At 38.7% G+C, this 21,294-nt stretch overlaps 1 protein-coding gene across 1 annotated transcript in view; it reads left to right on the top strand.

The window, feature by feature from the left end:
- pdlim4.L (PDZ and LIM domain 4 L homeolog) overlaps positions 1–21,294 on the top strand; it is a 97,231-nt gene that overhangs the window by 34,918 nt on the left and 41,019 nt on the right. The window contains 1 exon segment of the mRNA NM_001193409.1: positions 6,784–6,935. Coding sequence (NP_001180338.1) covers positions 6,784–6,935 — 152 coding nt within the window.

Below are 21,294 nucleotides of genomic sequence, written 5' to 3'. Positions count from 1 at the left end.
GACGATGATTATGGTTCTACCGTGAAAAAAATCTTCAACAGAAATTAATGGATGACACATATGAGGCTTTATAAATGGTGACAAAAGGCAGAAAAATAAATAAGGTTAAATTTTTTAAAACAGAAGTAGTATATAAAGTTTGTAAAAAAAAAATTCTGTTGCACTCTAGGGTCTTTTTTTAAAAATGTAAAAACTTTATTTGTATCTTTTATATCTTTTATATATTTATAGATATATATATATATATATATATATATATATATATATATATATATATATATATATATATATATATATATATATATATATATATATATATATATATATATTATATACAGATATAGATATATATGGAAGAAATCAATATGTTGGAATCAGTTGGTTAAGAACAAGGCTAAGCCAAAGCTTATTAGCGCAGCCTCAGTATCTTGCATTATCCATCTGTTCAATCTGTCACTTGTAGCATCAAAAGCAGTTTATGTAGAATATAATAGGTGCACATTAGCGGGTACAAATGATATTAGAAGGCAGATGTTGTCATCCCATTAGAATGCTGCCTATGAGTGGTTTGGGGTTTTGAACAATGGTAAATGTGTTGGCAAGTGTGCAGCTTCAAGATCTCACCCCAGAAAAATGTGCCATCTCAGGGGATGAAGTTAAGCTCTGCACCCATCTGCACTGGCCCCTGGCAGCGTTTCTGAAGAAATCATAGACTTCACCTTATCACACAGTGTGCAAACACTGCCTTCAGAATTAGCCACGAAGATCAAAGCGGCATTACTTAACAACCGTGATAAGATTAGGAAAATCTCAGTCGCTTTATAAAACTTGTGTCTTTTCTCAATGACCTAAGTGTGAGTTAAAATTGTGTATTTGCTGTTATATTGTGGAGTGATTTTTTTTGTGCATATCTTTATTAAAGGGAAGGTTTTCTGTATAGTTTTATGGAAAAAAAAAAAGATTTACATATATTCTGAAAAAGTAATAGTAACTTTTGAACAGAGGAGTGTAATACTGTATGTTTCTGTTCTAACGATTAAATTCTATGGTTTACAGCCAACGTTCTAGCTATTTTTATGCCACAGCATTCCATCAATAACCATCTAAAACTCACAGTTTACCGCTCTGTGGTATTGTTTCAATGAATTAACAGATTGAGTGTATATAATGCATTGCTGACATGGCGTATAATAAAGCCACAAACATTGGCAGTGGAATGTTTTATGCACAGGGCCTACAGTAACTTTTATTGTGGCACTGATACACAGTAGGCTTAACAACACAAGTTTCCACTACTACGCAAGCAAAGATCCCATGAGCTATGGTATGTTTCTGAGCAACAGTAGTTTACCAATGACTGCTCATTGTGCAGTGAACAACAGCGATTTTCAGTGTTTTTATTGCTGCTACTAATTAGTGGCATCATGTCTATCTACCTCACAAGGACCAAACTTGGAGTAACTTCAATTTCCCTGTTTGCACAAGCCTTCTTCAATGAACTCATGTCAAACAAGAGGGTGTGCTGCCTCTAAACTTTTTGAGGAGCCTACTATGTTCAGAATCTAAAGTTGACCCTGTTCTAATCAATTGTACCTTAAAGGGATACTGTCATGGGAAAAAACTAATTTTCAAAATGAATCGGTTAATAGTGCTGCCTCAGCAGAATTCTGCACTGAAATCCATTTCTCAAAAGAGCAAACAGACTTTTTTATATTCAATTTTGAAATCTGACATGGGGCTAGACATGTTGTCAATTTCCCAGCTGCCTCCAGTCATTTGACTTGTGCTCTGATAAACTTCAATCACTCTTTACTGCTGTACTGCAAGTTGGAGTGATATTACCCCCTCCCTTCCCCCCCAGCAACAAAAGAACAATGGAAAGGTAACCAGATAACAGCTCCCTAACACAAGATAACAGCTGCCTGGTAGATCTAAGAACAATACTCAATAGTAAAAACCCATGTCCCACTGAGACTCCTTCAGTTACATTGAGAAGGAAAAACAGCAGCCTGCCAGAAAGCATTTCTCTCCTAAAGTGCAGGCACAAGTCACATGACCAGGGGCAACTGGGAAATTGACAAAATGTCTAGCCCCATGTCAGATTTCAAAATTGAATGTAAAAAAATCTGTTTGCTCTTTTGAGAATTGGATTTCAGTGTAGAATTCAGCTGGAGTAGCACTATTAACTGATGTGTTTTGAAAAAAACATGTTTTCCGATGACAGTATCCCTTTAAATAGAATTTCCCTTTTTATATTATAAGTACATACACCCTAGCTATAATCTCTAAATGCATATGGAGCCCACTTCCATACGTGACAATGATAGAGTCCAGAGTTCTGAGGAAAAGGTGTTTTGCCTCACACAGCAATATAGCAATTATATATTTATATATTTTTTATAAAATGCTCATCAAACCACATCTACCATTAACCATTGTCAGGTCAGCTTTCAGGCAAAAATAAATTGCAATAAATATAGTCTCCTCCTATAAATCATATACAAATTGAAGACAGTCCATATTTTTAAAGTGAGACATGTTTACAGTTTTTCAGACATAGGTTAAACGTGGACTATATTATTTTTGTATTTAAACCCCGTTTTAGCACTCTCTGGCTAACTCCCATGTTTTACTGGGTTGTGGCTTTAATAGCACTCTATGTTGAAGCATGACTGCCTACAGAAGGCTTATGGAGGCAGAAATGCTATTAGTCATGTTACATAAAAGTAGTTTATAGCATGAAGATCTGTGTAAATGTTTCACAATAGCCCATGAATCACCAGCCGCCTCTTTTGAGTCTAAATCTAACAGGGCAGATACATGGGGGCTCATGCCTACAGTCTTTGCTCTCTGAGTGGCAGCAGCCAGTGTCTCGGGGGCAGATTCACTAAAGGGTGAAGTGGCTAATGGTTAGGCTTGCCATCTGGCCGGTATTTTACCGGCCTGGCCGGTAAAAATTATGGTTGATCCTAGGGGCCCATTTACTGAGTTTGAGTGAAGGAATAGAATAAAAAATGCTTCGAATTTCGAATGTTTTTTTTGGCTACTTTGCCCATCGAATTGGTTTCTTCGACCTTCAACTACGACTTCGAATCAAACGATTTGAACTAAAAATCGTTCGACTATTCGACCATTCGATAGTCGAAGTACTGTCTCTTTAAAACTTCGTCCCCCTAGTTCGCCACCTAAAACCTACCGAAGTCAATGTTAGCCTATGGGGAAGGTCCCGCAACTTTGCATATTAGTGAATTAGCATAGTTGTAGCAAATTTGCGCCTGGCAAAGTGGTGCGATGTGTGCAAAGCGGTCGCTGGAGACAATTTGCCCTTTAGTAAATCTGCCCCTCAGTATTTTACTGCAAAGGAAATCACCCAAATCCTGGGGATTATTTCTACCCTGTTTCTCGTACAGGTATGAGACCTGTTATCCAGAATGCTCGTGGCCTGGGGTCTTCCGAATAACGGATCTTTCCGTAATTTGATCCTTTATAACTTGGGGGATATTTATCAAAAAGTGAAGTTAGAGGAAAATCGCCTGCGGCAATGCACTCGTGGCACTTCGATTTCTGAAGTCTGCCGAAGTTTCCTTGTGAGGCGCCGCTAGTGCCATTACGCTGGTGTTTTCTCATTATAGCAGGGGGGAAGGCAGTTCGGGGAGATTGTCGCCCCGAAGAAGAGGCGATTAGTCGCCAGGTGACTAAATCTCCCCGGATCTGCCCGTGTGCCCCTGCCCTAAGTCTACTAGAAAATCATGGAAATGTGAAATAAACCCAATAGGCTGCTTTTGCCTCCAGTAAGGATGAATTGTATTTTAGTTTTTTCCGCATGTGAAACTTTCTGGATAATAGGTTTCCGGATAATGGATCCTGTACCTATAATCTGTATGGAACTTGTATAAGAGGGTTGGATGGGCAATTCTCATTTACTATGCAATCTGCGCTTCTAAAGGCTCCGATATTTGTGTCAAATAGTGAATATTGTAGAATCTACTCAAATATGAACACCTGCCATATATGACTGTCACAGAATGCAGTTTTTCGGATCTCATCAGTGAATATTTGAAGACTGCCACTCTTTAACAGCAACCTATATCTTCACAGCGTATGGAGTGAATTTACAACACAGCACGTGCAAAATCGTTCAAGGATTTGTAAGTCTTTTGCCATAGAGTCAGTACATGCAGCCCAGAGCAATAAATTGAAATTTGCTGTCAAATGTGACAGTCCAGTTGCTTAACTGTGGTAGACTGGCTGAATCGTTTGCCTGTTTATGTGTTCTGGGAACAGATCTCTAAAATAGCCTAATTACATTGCTACTTCTTGGGGAGTACCCAAGTAAGTGGCACAGCCGCTTGGAATTCCCAAAAGAGATGTGTTGCTTTCAAGGAATTAAAATAAACACAATGGCTCTGTGTTTCCCTTGGCCTGCTTTCTGCTAAGTTTTCTGCTATTTTCATCTACTTTCTGCAGGGTGTATGTATGCGGGAGGTTCAGGCACACTTAAAGCTGTGTTTCTTGTGTCTACAGAAAAACAAATATGTCAGGAGCACATTAGGCATTTAAAAGTGAAGCTAATCAATTTTATTTTCAAAACTAAACTTGGGTTCATGAAGGATCTACTGCCTGAAAGTGTTATTTTACTATTCTTGGTAATAGGGAAGAGAATGATGCTGAATGCTTATGTTGCTCCTTGGTTGCCTACTGCTTAGGGTAAAAAAACAAAGTTGGGGTAAAAGAAAAACAAAATAATAATGTAGTGTTATAACATATTGTCCACTTGACCCACTCCAGAATAGTCTTATGCCAAATGCAGAGATGCATCCCAATAATCCCAGAACATAGGACAGCATAAAGTTTCTTTTGTCATTAATTTATTCTTTGACAAGGAAAGACTTGATTTGCAAGTCATTTTACATATAACTACTGGTTCGTGGCAATGTAGAAAATGATTTTCACCAAACCAACAAGCCCCTCCATAGTCAATTATTGTTATACTAATGCTAAGCTTGTTCTTTTTCAGGAACGCACTTCCTTTTTCTGCCATGGCTATATCTTGCACTTCTCAGGTTTACATGAGTGTGATGAGAAAAAAAAATAGATAAGCAAACATAAGTGCCTGGTAACCGCTGTTTTTTGTTACCCATTTCGGATATTTTTTTTTTTTTTTAAGGGTCTGGCCCTAATGTGGCCCGAACCTGCTCGTGTGGCCAGACCCTAAAGGGGTTGTTCACCTTCCAAACACCTTTTTTTTCAGTTTAGTTGTTTTCAGATTGTTCTCCAGAAGTAAAGACTTTTTTTCAATTGTTTTTATTTCTTAATGTTTAATGGAATATTAGCAACTATTGTCAACTGTTGTAGCAATTCTAACTGCTGCCTCTGATAAAACTAGTGGATTCTGCTCAGCAGGGCCAAAGATAAGAAAGGTATCAACTAAATGTATCAATTTAGAACAGTTACAGAGTCGCTGATGCCCCCCCCCCCCGAACTACTTTAGAAAGACATAAGAAGGTGAAAAATGAAACGTTACACTTCAATATTAGAAAAATGGTCACAAATAGGAAGTAGTTGGAAAAAGTCTTTATTTCTGGAGAACTATCTGAAAACAACTAAATCGAAAAAAAGTTTTGATGGTGAACAACCAGATTGTTGATGGGTTTCCCTGTAGCAAACCCTGTTAATATTAATGAATGTTCCATTAAATCACTACAATTTTTAAGCCTCATCTTGAATAGGCAGTGCAGTTTTGGTCTTGAGTCCTTAAAGGGGAAGTAAAGTCTGAGAGAATAAGGCTATAAATGCTGTATTTTGTATACTAAACATAAACATGAATTTACTGCACCACAAGCCTAATCAAACCAATGATTTATGCTTTCAAAGTTGGCCACAGGGGGTCACCATCTTGTAACTTTGTTAAACATCTTTGCAAGACCAAGACTCTGCACATGCTCAGTGTGGTCTGGCCTGCTTAGGGATCGTCATAAATGATCAAAACAGGGAAACAAACAAAGTTGATTGAGTTCTGCATGGTTCCGTTTTTTGGCGTTCAGCCGCAGGGGAGCGCAGGAATAGATGCATGTCATTATTTCAAATGGGACTGTACTCACTCAGGCGCGTGTAGGCGCTGAACGCGGGAAAAATCAAGCATGTTGCGTCTCAACCTGCGTTCGGCGCCTACACGCGCCTGAGTGAGCACAGCCCCATTTGAAATAATGACATGCGTCTATTCCTGCGCTCCCCTGCGGCTGAACGCCAAAAAACGGAACGCAGGGGAGTGCAGGTCAGAACGCAAGTGATTAAGAGCCCTAAATAGGAGCACCCACCCGTGATTATATCAGAAGGTGCTATGGCATTCTTTAAGTGTCATTCTTTGGTTTGTGCTTGTTTTCCCTTAACACTATTTGATATATACTTGTTAGTGCACTATTACCTCTATCTATCCTGCATAGAGCCATAATAAATGAATGCATAACTGGCTCCAGCACAATCTGAACATTAATATAAATCCTTCTTCATTCTAAATTTTATTGCTGCCTCATACACTTCCAAACTCAGATCCTTGAGATTTCGTCAAGAGAAAAAATTTATAGGCACTTTTCAGCTGAGCAGCATTTTTTTTCAATGAAAACCACATTAGGGCCCCTTGTGTTTAAATGTAAAGCTTTAAAGTATAATGTGTTTAATAAGTGTAACTGTTGTTTGCCAGGAATATGGCTACATGTGTTTTCATTGTTCATGTCTTCATCTGCTTTTTACACCACTCACCTATTGTTCCCTTTTCCTGTACAGATTAATCCTGGGAGCAAGGCAGAATTGGCTAACCTATATCCAGGAGATGTTATTCTGGAAATCAACGGGGAGAACACAGAGACCATGAATCACCTAGTTGCTCAGAACAAGATTAAGGCCTGCACAGATCAACTGACACTTTCCATAAACAGGTCTGTGTCTTTTTATATGTTCAATGTCACAGGTGTGAGTATGATTTGTTCTGCTGTGCTCTTTCCACACAAAGCCAGACAATATAGACTATTTTTGTTGCTTATTCTGCATTGAATTTATGTTTAAAAAAACAGAGAATCTAGTTTTAAAAATGGTCAGAAGCAGTTTTACTCCTTGTATTTTGTTAAGTGCTAAATATTACCGAATTCAGGGATCAGCAGGATAATCCAGTTGTTTTTGGGATATATATCTGTTATTCTGCACAAAACTGCCTTTGGGGAGGATCAGGATTGGGTTTTTTTCAGTACCCCTTGTGTCATTGTCTTAAGGGTTAACTAAATGGAAGGTAACCATTAGCACTTACCACTTGCTAAACTGAGTTTTGTTCTCCTTTATTATATAACATTAACATTGAGGAAAATACTCTTAGGGTGTCTTTTGGCAGGTAATTGTTTTGCGGAGCACTTAATACTTTGCTGAAATACATTAGTGTCTCGTGGAAGGGAAACGGTAGTAGCAATCTTATATATTTTATCCATTGGGAGATGAGTGACGAGAACAAGGATAATAGAAACAGAATTAATGATTGCTTCCCAACGAGAAACATTCCTGGTCAGAGATAATGAGGGCTGGTTGTCATTATTTAAATGATAGAGACTGAGTGGAAAGCAGCGCAGTAAATTAGCAGTCGAGAGAGACGCTTAAACAAAATACAGGCAGACCCAAGAAAAATCTTTTAAAAAGGGAGTTCAGATAAATCTAGTATTGTCAGGATTAAATGTGTATAACCGCTGGTTGCAACTTGGCCGTGATTATAGAAAAAAACAGTCTGTCTGTAGACAATCAGAATTATTTTACCAGTGGCTTAAGTTCAGAATTTACAAACATATCTATATATATGTGCAAAAAGGCGCTTATAGTGAATTTTTATTCATTCCTGTTGTACCGTAATTTGTAGTTTCTGATAATGTTGATACCTCCTATGTCTCTTGCTTCATGGATTGATAGCACCTATGTCTCTTGCTTCACGGATAGTGATGAGTGAACCTGTTGAATTTGTCACCATTTTGTACATTTTTTCACAATTTCGTAAATTTTTCAGCAAAACTGCGAAAAATGTGCGAAACGCATTGAAGTCAACCGGAAACTTTTTTTTCGCATCGAACAATTAAAGTCAATCAGCTTTTTTTCTTAAGGTGACTATTTTGTAGAAATGCTTTGAAGAAAATTTCCATTTTGTCTCAGTTAATTTTCCTGCAGCAAATTTTTTTGTGGTACTAGCCATAAGTGATGATGATGTTGCCAAGGCTCAGCCCTGGATTATGGCGATGGGATGGAAAGATTCAATAACATGGATTATAAATGCAAGCAAAGAACATTTCACATAAAGATAGAAACTAACTTTAGATAAGGCCAGACTGAAATGTGATCTGCTTCTTATCTGGTTAAACACAGAGAAACCTTGGCTTTGTATCTTGATCTGGATAATTTCATGTTTTTGTATGTAAAGCATTTTGTGTTCCATTGCTTCAACTGGCTCTACCACTGCTGTTGCTTGACTGCTGTTCTATGAATATAGTAGTAAAATGGAAGTTGTATTTTAACTGAATAACAGCAGCACCTGTGGCTCTATGGCTAGTGTTTAGACCAGGGTCTCCAACATACTTTATCTGTGAGCCACAGTCAAATGTAAAAAGAGTTGGTGAGCAAGACAAGCATGAAAATAGCTCCAGGGGGTATGAAATAATGGCTGTGATTGGCTATTTGATAGCCCCTATGTGTACTGACAGCCTACAGAAGGCTCTGTTTTGCAGTATACTTTTTATGCCAACCAAAACTTGCTTCAAAGCCAAGAATTAAAAAATAGGTATCTACTTTCAGGCCAAGGGGTTAGCGAGCAACATGTTGCGCACAAGCCACTGGTTGGGGAACACTGGTTTAGGGTATATAATTCCAGAACACTCCCAGCCCTATAGCTTACTATTTCTGCTGTGCTATGACCCCTTCAGTACAGTACATCCCTCTTATACCAAGAATATAGAACTAACGCAGTTAGGAAAACAGATCAGAAAACCATCCGGGCCAGATGAGTGAGGACCTAAGTATGTCCATGTCAGAAAATTAGTTAGCATAGTGTAGTATTACTGCTTTATAGAACTGTTCAGGACTTATGGATATGCTACTTATGAGCAAATGAGTATTTAGTGCGTGTAGAGCTGTTTTTTTTGTGTGATATATAAGCTCTCTCTCTTTCATGGCCTATTGCTTCTCTTTCAGAACTCAACTCAGCCTCTAAGCTTAATTATACGGAAGGCTTCAGATCTGTGATACTGTTTGTTTAACCAAACAACCTGGCATGATATAAGAGAAATTTCTTTTTAATAGGAATATACAATACATATGTGTGTGTGCGTGTTTTGTTTACCATCGTCTTAGGCAATAGCTTTTGTATTCTGTATATTTGACCGATTGACTTTTGCTTCTTTTCGTTATTTCTTTCTCTTTTTTTTGTGCCCTTTTGTCAAGCATAAACATTACTTATGGCAGCTGTATGGGGCAACCAGAGACTGCATATTGTGGCTAAACTACTTGTGCCGTATCTTTTAACTTTTTCATGTCTTTCATGAAATTAAGTTCTTTTACCCGAGAGCAACTTCTATTTTGACAATAATTTCCCCTTATAATATATATTATACCTTCAAACAGTAATGATCAATGGAAGTTTAAAAAAGTTTAACATTGCACAAGCACAAAAGGGTTTTCAAATACAGATTAATAACCAAGTCTGATATGTTTTTCTGTAAAATGTATATATTATTAACTAGACAAATTTAGATGTAACCGTTAATATAATCAGTGTTTTAGTTGTCCAGCTCTGTGTTCATTTGTTCAAGCCCTGGAGAAATCCTGCAGTAGTTGAGTTGGTAAATGTGTGTCCAACTGCTCTGAAGGAATATATATTAAAATAAAGAGCTGCTCTCACAGGACTTACGTGGTGAAAACATTTAGTTTCTTGGTGAAAGCTGATGTTTTCTTTTTTGCAGAGACTTGGATCAAGTTAAAAATTAAACCCAGTGAACCATCAAAGCAATTTGTTTGCGTGGACACTCATTGAGTATACTACTGGGTGATTCTGTAGTTTATAAACTTTATAGTTTGATATGATGATCCAATGTATTCAGCCACTTTGCTGGGGGTTTATATGAGTGGATCTATTTGCGACAAACAGCAACAGAGCATGTACAAGTGAGCGTTTGTTATAATATTCTATGCCTAATTTCACTGTTTTTCAGCAACATACATTAACATTGTCATTCATGAATAAAGGTTTGTTCAACTCGCTTATTGACCAAAGAAACCATCCCCCCTTTACACCACTTACCATATTAAAGCAATTAACCTAATTGCTTTAAAATGTTCCATCTACGCAGTTTATAGAACTGAAAGAGATCTCTGGGCTTTTGACAAAAGACTTCTTTATCTTGGGGCAAAAGCAGATACGTATATATATATGTATATATATATATATATATATATATATATATATATATATATATAGATAGTAGAGAGAGAGAGAGTTGTTTTTCTATGTCACAAGAATGACTTATACTGAAAAATATGTATAGAGAGAAAGAACCTATTGATAACTGCTTGGTTGACAGTCTTCCATTGGGACACAAAAGAAACTCTTTATTTTAGCTACAAAAACATAGCTGTCTCTTTCACTATATTTAAATTACCCCCTGATTACAGTGAAGAGAAATCCCTAACCTGACATTAAAGTACCTGAAATACCCACTTATATTCTTAGACAAAGTGCCAAACGCTTGTTGGGGGGTTAGTTGCATGGAAAAGTTTTCAGGAAGATTTCATGTGGGTCTTGTTTGTTCTTATTTATACAAAGTTTAAGGCTAGGGCCAGACATTTGGGGATTCTTTTCTTCAGACAGGGCGGAATTCGGGGCAAAATACAAAATGTATTTCAGAGCCAATTATCCACTGCATCTGCCTGCGACCTTAGCAGAGACAATGCTTCCGTTTGCAGGCAGAGCAGGAGCAGAGGAGCAGCGTGGGAGTGTTTTCATTATTTACCTTCTTCTTCTTCAACACTTTCAAATTGAAGTCACTGATCCCATCTAAAAAACAAGTGCCCTGTAAGGCAACACATGTAGTTATCAGGCCCTCTCCTATTCATATTCCAGTCTTTTATTCAAATCTATGCATGGTTGCTAGGGTCATTTGCACCCTAGCAAACATATTGCTGAAATTGCAAACTGGAGAGCTGCTGAATAAAGTGCTAAATAACTCAAAAAATACAAATAATGAAAAATAAAACCCAAGATAATATCACACTCTACATCATACTTAAAGTTAATTGAAAAGGTGAACAACCCCTTTAAGCTTGTCCTAACAGAAGAAATACATTTTGGTTTTGTAATTAAAGGCACAATGTTTACCCAGACTTAGTCACCCATAGCAAGCAATACCTGTTTGCTTTTAAACAGGTGACCAGTCAATGCTATCTGCTGATTGGTTGCTATAGGTGAATAGACCCGTAACTGCACCATTACATTACCCCCCCCCCATACGGTTTCTTATTTAACACAGGTTTACAAATGCTTGTACTCCTGTAAATTGATTAGCTTTCTGCAGCTTAATGGGTCTTAAATAAAATAATATCTTCCAATTGACACTTTCATTTATATTACTGATTTACAGAATCTGTATTTTAACAGCTGGGCACATATCCAGTTCATTGCTGTGATAGGCTCCACTCCCATGATCTCTCCTGACCTGCAGGAATGATTCTGTCATATTTTCAGCAATGGCAGACACATTAATGCCACAAATAGAGCAAAAAAAAAAGCACTCCCAGTACTTGCTGTCAAAAACAGGATAAAGTAGCACTGAAAATATGCTGTCAAGGCAAGGAGGTACTGTATCTGCACAGACAGCGAGGAGTCAGGATTACTTTCCAGAAGTCATTACTGGATTTTATTCTGCTGCTTCTTTAAGAATTGCAGGCGGCGCAACATAAGGGTCACTGTAGTATGTGCCAATTGAACCATAACTATAACAGGACTAATACAGTCTTCTTAGTAAGAGCTGTCAAAACAACTCAGGTGCCACAGCCCCAAGATGTAGAACCACAAAATTAGTAGGGACATTGAGTGATTTGCAGAATGGCCTCTTATTGGATAAGGCTCCTGCAGATTTACCAAACCTCTCCTTTATCCCTGTACCCTAAGGGCTAGTCCACAAGGGGAGATAGCGACGCGTTTGCGGTCGCGGCGACAAAGCGCCGCGACAGTCGCCGCGACCGGCGCAGGCGACAGTTTTGTATGGGCGCCTATGTAAAAACGCCTGTGCTAACCACACGTGGCGATGCGCTTTTCAACAGTCGCCTGAAAAAGAATTTTCAGGCGACTGTTGAAAAGCGCATCGCCTCGTGTGGTTAGCACAGGTGTTTTTACATAGGCGCCCATACAAAACTGTCGCCGCGACCGCAAACGCGTCGCTATCTCCCCGTGTGGACTAGCCCTAAGGCTCCCTGAGGGACAATGGGAGCAATTTACCAACAGGTGCAAAGTTTGCTTCAGGTTTATTGACCGAGAGCAAGTACTCAAGTGTCTCTTCTCAGTGCAGTAAATGCTATCTACTTGGTTGACATTGGCTACTAGAACTGGAGAAACATTTATTTATTAGGCTGTCAGATGTTGCAGATCTCCTGCTGCCTGTGAATCCGCTCCTACACATCTTTATGTGCCTGCACCCGGATAATACGTTGGCCTGGGCACATGCACTTGAATTTTGGTGCCGAAATGTAAGAGTTTGCATTTTGGCACTAAAATCCTTGCTGCTGCAACCCTTCCTCTCCCCTCTGCTCACCTTTTTGGGTCCAGAAGGCTGCATGATGCTAGCACAGAGAAGCGGTATTGTACTTTTTTTTGCTGCCCCTGGTAACAAATAGGGAGCTGCCTGCATGTGCCTGCCCCTGCATGTGCCTGCAGGGACTAAACTTTGTCATGGGAGCGGATTCTCGGCCTCTGTTCATCATTTATTATACTACATGTGGCATTAGCCTTGTGTGTTATTTATAAAGTGTAGACACATTTACACAGCACCTTTACAGAGATTATGCATGGTCAACATCAGTCCCTGCCCAGCAAAACTTAGTCCACAGTCCCTATCACACAATGACTCAAAGTAGGTCTAATTTTATCAGGTGCACATTAACCTGCCTCTTTTTAAAGTCTAAGAGAAAACACATACAGACACAAGGAGACTATACAAACCCTCTACAGGCAGTGAATCAAGATTTAAGCACTGTAAGCAGAAGTGTTACCCACTGAGCTGCTTGGCACCTATTGTTACATTAGCCTTGATGTGTCACTGCACAACAGTAACGTTGAACTATGTGGCAACCACATCCATTCACACCATTCAGTCCAGTTACATTTCTGACCCACAAAAAATATCTAGCCCCCACAGTTGGCCCATTTGCTCCCCAAATGTTGGACAGCATTTCTCATTAGATGAATAATAATATACAAGGTGGGTTTTCCAGAACCATTTAGCATTTAGTTTCTGTGCAGTGAAGCGTTGGAAGCTTTAACATTTTTTGGCACCAAATCGAGGCCCTGATGTTCTCATTATAAGACTGTTTTACCCATGCTGTGAATAGGACTCCAAGCAGCCAATAAAAGCTTTCATGTTATGCTTTGTCCCAGTCAGCACAGTGCTTGATTTTTACAGGCATCAGCAAATTTAAAACATATCAGTTTTCACTGAAGCGTAACCGACAATTTAAATCACGAATACAAAATAACTTCTCAAACGTTGTAAACTTGTCCCTTAGTTGATGCAGGGTCTCCATATATCTACAGTGTTCTACTTAATCAAGTTTTATGAGAAACTCGCTGCTTAAAATGTCTCATTATACCTCAACCAAGGGTGGTTGGTGTTTGGGTCCATGTTACTGTGCTGAAATGTGTGGCTATTAAAACATTTATACTAGCTGCTAATAATATCCCATATTAGGGGTTGCGGTGATTACTGACAAATTATTACAACACGGTTCAGTCTGGCGAGGAAAAGAAGGGTGAAGAGTGGGTTATGCATGGTGAGTGCTTGATCCACTATCAGGGAGTTGTCTAACCTGTGGCCTTCAAGATCACTGTCTGTAATCCTTATCACTACTGAAGGAATGGCTGAATATGTCATTTGGGAATATTTGGAGGGTTCCAAGTGTGAAGGAAGATCCTGCCCTGTAGCGCTTACAGAGCTTATCTGTGGGTGGGTGGATAACTTACAGGCAGAAATTAGAGGGCAAAAGTGCACAAGGTTTGGGCATTGGCTTTAATTATCAATATTTTAGCCCAGGTGCCTTAAAGGAGAACTAAAGCTAAACTAAAGAAGTAGCTAGAAATGTTGCACAATATGTTTTGGGTTTCTGTACCAGCCCAAGGCAACCACAGCCCTTTAGTAAAGATATGTGTCTCCAAAGATGCCCCAGTAGCTCCCCATCTTCTTTTCTGCTGATTCACTGCACATGCTCTGTGCTGCTGTCACTTACTGAGATTACGGATCGACTCACAATATACAGTACACATAGAAAAGAAATGTCACAATATAAGGCTGATTAATAATTAATACAGATAAGTGCACCTAGCATCAGAATCTAATAATCAGCCCTGTAGCATCAGTTTATATTACAGGTCAACCTCATTTTCTGCTTGATAGTTTGTGACGACCCCTAAGCTTAGCTTCTCAACAGCTGCTCACAGACACTTTCCAAGATGGTGACTCCCTGTGACAAGTTTGAAGTCCTGGATCATTGCTGCTATTGAGAATCTGAAACCTTAGGCTGGTGCAACAAGTTCAGTATATAAAATATGGCATTTTTAGCCATATTCATTATTAGGGTTTAGTTCTCATTTAAGGTGGCCATACACAGAGATCCGCTTGTTTCGCGAAGTCCCCAAACTAGCGGATCTCCCCCCCGATATGACCAACTTTACGTCTGCCAGTAGCTTTTATCTGCCTGTGTATGGCCACCTTTACCCAGATGATTTGCAGGGCAGGACTAATAGAAAACACAGTGCTCTGCAGAGGCATTAGATAAGTATGGATAAATGCAAAATGGCAATTTAAGATATTACAGCAGCAATTTAAACTCTGGAGAAACAAGTTGTCTTTCAGTACCAGAAACAAATTGGTTAGTTGGATGCTGAAGAAGGCTATGCTAGAAATCCGCTGGCTGATTTCAGCCCTACCGCAGGCAGTAGCCTCCTCTTTCCTCTGCATTAAATCAGCTCAGCATGAGCAGACTCGGTGGGTTTCCACGAAGAACCACTGTAGAGCTAAAATCAGCCAGTGAATTTTGGCTAGCTGATTTTGGCCCTAGTGACATAGTACATACCTCCCCAACTGTCCCTTTTTCAGAGGGACAGTCTCTCTTTTGACAGCTCAACCTGCAGTCCCTCGTTTGTATTGGAAAGTCCCTATTTTCTCTGCACTGAACAGCCAGAAAAAGAAACAAAGTTTCTCACTTTTTGGCTTTTAGCAGAGAGCCCAGCACAGCTAACAATTTTGAGACACAAAAAAACAGTTTAGATAAGGAGAAATAATTTAAATTTTTCATAACCTGCCAAATTTTGTAAAATGAACAGGTAATTAGGGGGGTGTGGCCACATAAAGGGGCGTGGTCAAACAATGTCGCTGTTGTGTGTGCGAAAACAGTTTTTGTCCTTCTTTTTACTTCCAAAATGTTGGGAGGTATGACATAGTACCACACTCAACGGGAATAAAATCAAGATTTATTGAAAAAAAATCTGAAGTTTCGAACATCCTGATGACAGGCCGAGTGTTGGAGCCAAAACGTTGAAATAAAGACAAGCAGATTTTCTTCATCCAAGTCCTAGGAGTGCGGTTTCATTATTATGGTTATATAGATAGATAGATAGATAGATAGATAGATAGATAGATAGATAGATAGATAGATAGACAGACAGATAGATAGATATAGACAGGACTTTGTGCAGGGGTCTTGGCCAAGTGAATCCTGGTTTCCTTGCCGTTTTAGGGAACTGTAGCTTTCAAATACCAGCTCTGTGCTTGTTTGTTATACTGTCACTTACTAAAAAGGCTATAGAGCTATGAGCGACAATCTGAAAAGGTGGTGGTGGGGTTGAAAATATATTAAGAGTTGTTCTGTTAAGCTTACCTATAGCTGATCTAAGGTTGTAAACATATATAAGCTCTTTAGAATGAGCATCTTAATATGGGCTGTTTCTTGAAACAGTAATTGCCATTTAAACCGGAGATGATTGTGTGGGGCGGATGGGGGTGGTGACATAAATACCTATGATTGCATTACTACCCATTTAGGTTTTTCTACAGCAAACAAACAAGCAAGTCACGCAGAGGCAGAGGATTCAGTTTCACTGAAAAATATTTCCAGATTTGTTTCTCATTAATGGCATTTAGAAAGTAAAGAAGCTTCCCACTGCTCACGTCGGAGGTCTGAGCTACAGGCTTTGCCAAACACCACTGATGCATTCAGTAAGCAAATTAATAGGGGGCTTTGCCACACTTTTGTCCTGATCATTTATGTTTGGAAGATCAACTAGCACAGGATTCTTTACACAAAAGATATCCCAACATCGTTTCTGAAAATCTCAATAAGGGGATAACATTTGCATGTTAGTTTCCGGCCATAGTGATATAGGCAACTGGTCTTTTTCTTTTTAGTTTTCTTCTCTAGTTCTAGAAAAAATGTATTCAGATGGTTGATTTAGATGCATATCACTGGAGGCATGTTCCCCTTCTGATAAGCCTCATTCAGAATGGCTGCTGGACTCTAGAACTCATTCTGTGTTCTGCATTTGTGATGGAAAGATTTCCTGGCCTACAAATGGTTATTGTGATAGAAAAGGTAACCATAGGTAAAACCTCAGCTACAGTAAATATATAGGGAATAAAAACAGTGCATACAACTTTTAATCTTAACGTTCCCTCTTTCTAAACGGGTCCATCAGTCTTTGCAAAGACTAAAGAAGAAGTCAGGTTGCTGAGAGGAAACCTGCTGCCCTGGATGAAGTGTAAATATAACACAAAACGTAAACCAATGTTTTACTTCTCAGCATTGACTATGAAACTCTTCCTCTATAAGTGGAGATGCCATGACAACAAACAAAACATTTAGTGGCTTATTTATTATGCTGCATAAAACAACAGGATAATACACTATACATTGGCAGGCTTCGCAGTGTAAAAAAAATGGCCTAAAATTTTCACATGGTTTTTTCTTAGAGTGACTTCCCCCGGAAGCAATGTAAAATAACGGCGGGAAATCTGTCCTTCGCATGGTGAAAAAATAACTCACATCGTAAATTTACACCGTTTTTTTCCAAGTATTTTTTGGCAAATTTCGTTTTGCACAGCACAATAAATATGCCCTTAAGGATGTAGCAGAGAGTAGGAACCGCTGAAAATTTCTTTGGTTCTACTCATCTGAAACTTTTACAGATTACTATTTTACAGCACATCAAAAACGTATTCCCCCCATATGTAATATAAGGCACTAACTTTGTCCAGGAGCAGTAACCAATAGCAACCAATAAGATATTTGCTTTTAAATAGGTGACCAGTAAATACAACCCGCTTATTGGTTGCTACAGGTTACTGCACCTGGGCAAACTTAGTGCCTTTTATTGCATTATCTCAATTGGGTTCATACTGTGTTTTTGTTCTAAAGCTTTTACCTCCGGTGGTGAATTTTATCCAACATTTGTGCATTCACCCGAGAAGGTCAATGCATGTCTGAAATTGGAAAGACATTCTTGCACTATAGTATGTCTCTTATATTGCAGTCATAAAACTATGTTTCTGTACCACTATCTTTCTCTACTACTGAAAATACACCACCATCATTGGGTGGAATTTTTAGCCTTTTGTGATGTATCACATGCATGAAAGCTATTATCTGGAATGCGTGGAACCTGGGATTTGCTGGATAAGGGGCCTTTAGATAATGTAAAGCACCACACCTTAAGGCTACTAAGTACCATTACAGCACTGGATTTTATGTTTAGCATAGTTCACATTAAGTACAAGGTACAACCTTCTTACGACCAAAAGAAATCAGTGAAAATAGAGCTTTTTCATTTGTTTTTTGAGGGGGGGGGGATTTCCCATTTCCCTCCCTTGATATACTAAAGACATTTCTGTGCAAGAAATATCTTTCTGTTTGCAGTGGTAAGTATTTGCTCAACAACTCTTTGATAGAGTTTCACCCTTTATTATATGCTTAGCATTTCCATGTAAATATTTGGAGAAAAAACACATTGCGAACTTGGTTCATTTAAAGGCACTATATGATAGACCAAGACAAGTTAGTTTAATAAGACTTGTTGTAGCTGGCCAGCAAGATGCCACTGTACTGTAATCTTAAATGAAGGTATAGGAATGCTTGGGACATAGGGTATTCTGGGTAAGTGGTAATAATATGAGTGCAAAATATCATGGTCTGAACAGGCCAGGTGCATATTTTATATTGATGACAAAGGTTTCTGAATTTCTGATCCCACACCTGTAGTACATGTATGGGACCTGTTATCCAAAATGTGCAGGACCTTGGGCTTCCAGATAATGAAGCTTTCTGTAATTTAGCTCTTCATACCTTAAGTCTACTTAAAAATCATTTTAACATCAATGAATCCAAATAGGATTGTTATGCTTCCAACGAGCATTAATTATATCTTAGCTGGGAGCAAGTACAAGGTACTGTTTTATTATTACAGAGAAAACGGGTTCCAGATATATGATAAGCTTGACTATTGTATCTCAAATAAAACTGCTGGAGAATGCAGGTGGGCATGTGCTGTACAGTATCATTTAAACCATTTATAAATAGGTTCGGCCTATAACTTGTTGAAGTTAAAATAAACTTTTAGAAAAGTCCCCCATTTTTTCAGCTTGCATTTTATTGCCTGAATAAGATTAAAAAGACTGTTCTTTCCATGTAATAATTGTAGCGTCTGTGTCTGGGAGGGGGTCACATAGAAAGTCAGAGCATCCTATGAATGAGGCTATTCATGTTAGACATTGCTTGTGGAATGGTGGCAAACAAATGCATTACAGTAGCACATTAACCGACTGATCAGGGAGAGAAAGAAAATGTCTCATTAAATATAATATAAAGTCTAATGCTCCCTGTGAGTCATTTCTGGTCAGTGATGCAATGAGTATGGAATTACCTTTACGTAGCTGACTAGGGTCAAGCTTTGGAGGATGATTAATGGTTTTCGCCTTCGAGTGTTAACGTCTGTATTAGACTGGATTCCAATGTGTCAGCCTGGTGTAGGCAGTGCAAGTAGATAGAGCAACTGTGTGTTTATAGTCAGGATTTGATAGTATTAATTCATATTATCACCTTGAAACTCAAAGGTTATAGAAATTGTTCAAATTCTGTTATGAAGAAAACATTGTATTCAAAGAGAATGAAGAAAAACTATATACAAAATAAGTATGCCAGCAGATCATTGCATATATATATTCCTTATAAGGTTAACAATATTCTCCAATTTCCAGTAAGTCTATATTTTCTGTGGTGTTTAAATTTTTTTACTTTTTGTTCTGCACACTCCAGTTTGCCATGCGTTGCTAGAGCTCTAGTAACTTTTCCGCCAGGGAGCGGTTTGAAAGTCAGAGTAGAAGAGACCCTTCCCAAAACACGTTAACTGTTCATTTCACAGCAGCCGCCTGTTTTTTAATGTTATAATAAGCAGTGTGCCCTCAATTTTTTGTCTTGGATAATTGCAGTTTGAGGAGCTCTGCATGAATGTAGGCACACTGAATCCTCTGCAGTCAGTCTTTGATACCTAATGAAGAGAGTCTGAATTGTTTTGCGTTGGATAAAAAATCTTCCATGTAGTTTACACATCAGATTTTTGTATCAGTCCCATGCAACTATTTTCCAACTTGTAGGATGTGATCTGTCGATCCAACACCATCCTATATAATCTCCTGTGTAGTTTAGCCCTTACAACCTGATAATACTTTAATCTGGAAGATGAAAAGAAGTAGAAAAGATAGGCAGATGATCTAACAAACTGTAAAAAAGTTAAACCCTATGAAAGGTTTCTACAAATAAAACATTTCAAGAGCATACAGGCTAGTTCATTGACTTCAAATGAAGTTGAACCTATGGAATCAAGAATGTGAACTCCCACCAGCAGAGGTTGGTGTGGACAATAGAAATTTAAAGTGTTGGCTCTGTATAAATATAAGGAGATGAAGATACTAAATTTATTGTAAGAAGTAACCCATTCATATACAATAGCACACAAGGCTGCTTTTTAAAGCTCGATGGGGGGTACAACCAGGGCCTCAGACGGCAGTGAACGGCCAGTTACAAGGGGCAGCAAAAAGTCGCCTCCTGTAACTTTAAGAGCCGAATTTCCGGTTTTTAAACCGGAAATTCGGCTCTGCTATTGCAGAAAGCGCAGTACGCGTTCATTGCACTAGCTATACCGCCCCTTTTGACGTGCTCCGACGCTAAACTTTTAAGCGCGGAGAGGGGGCGGCATCGGGGTTGCTGCATCAGGCGGCAGCAGCCCACGGATCGCCCCTGGGTACAACTTCAAAATCCACCCTATTCACGTTGTCTGAAAGCAATGGTGCACTTTGTTGACTGGTGGATGTCTCTTTGGAAGAATGCAAGTGAGTATTTTCAAACATTAAAGGACAAAAACTATACCCCCAAAATGAATACATGAGCAACAGATAGTTTATATCAAACTAAGTGGCATATTAAAGAATCTTATCAAACTGGAATATATATTTAAGTAAATATTGCCCTGTTACATCTCTTGCCTTGAGCCACCATTTTGTGATGGTCTGTGTGTCCCTCGGAGGTCACCTGACCAGAAATACTACAACTCTAACTGTAACAGGAAGAAGTGTGGAAGCAAAAGACAGAACTAGGTCTGTTAATTGGCTCATGTGACCTAACAAGTATAGTTTGTTTGGTATGTTTGTGTGTACCGTGAATCATAGCATCCCAGGGAGCTGCCGTATTTTGTAAAATGGCAATTTTCTATTTATGATTACCCAATGGCACATACTACTAAAAAAGTTTATTATTATGAAAATGGTTTATTTACAGCAGGGATTTACATATGAGCTGTTTTATGCAATATATTTTTATAGAGACCTACATTGTTTGAGGGGTATAGTTTTCCTTTAATCAAGTGGCAAGGAACTACTCTGAAGCTTTCAGCCGACTGGTTTACTAAATGATGGAGGGACATCTTTGTGCCCTAACCACAGAGCTGCAAACCACCTGGGCAACAAA

The sequence above is a fragment of the Xenopus laevis genome, chromosome 3L (assembly GCF_017654675.1).
Source record: "Xenopus laevis strain J_2021 chromosome 3L, Xenopus_laevis_v10.1, whole genome shotgun sequence".
In the NCBI taxonomy this organism is placed as follows: domain Eukaryota; kingdom Metazoa; phylum Chordata; class Amphibia; order Anura; family Pipidae; genus Xenopus; species Xenopus laevis.
The sequence above is the reverse complement of the archived record's forward strand: the minus strand, read 5'-3'. Positions and strand labels throughout refer to the sequence as shown.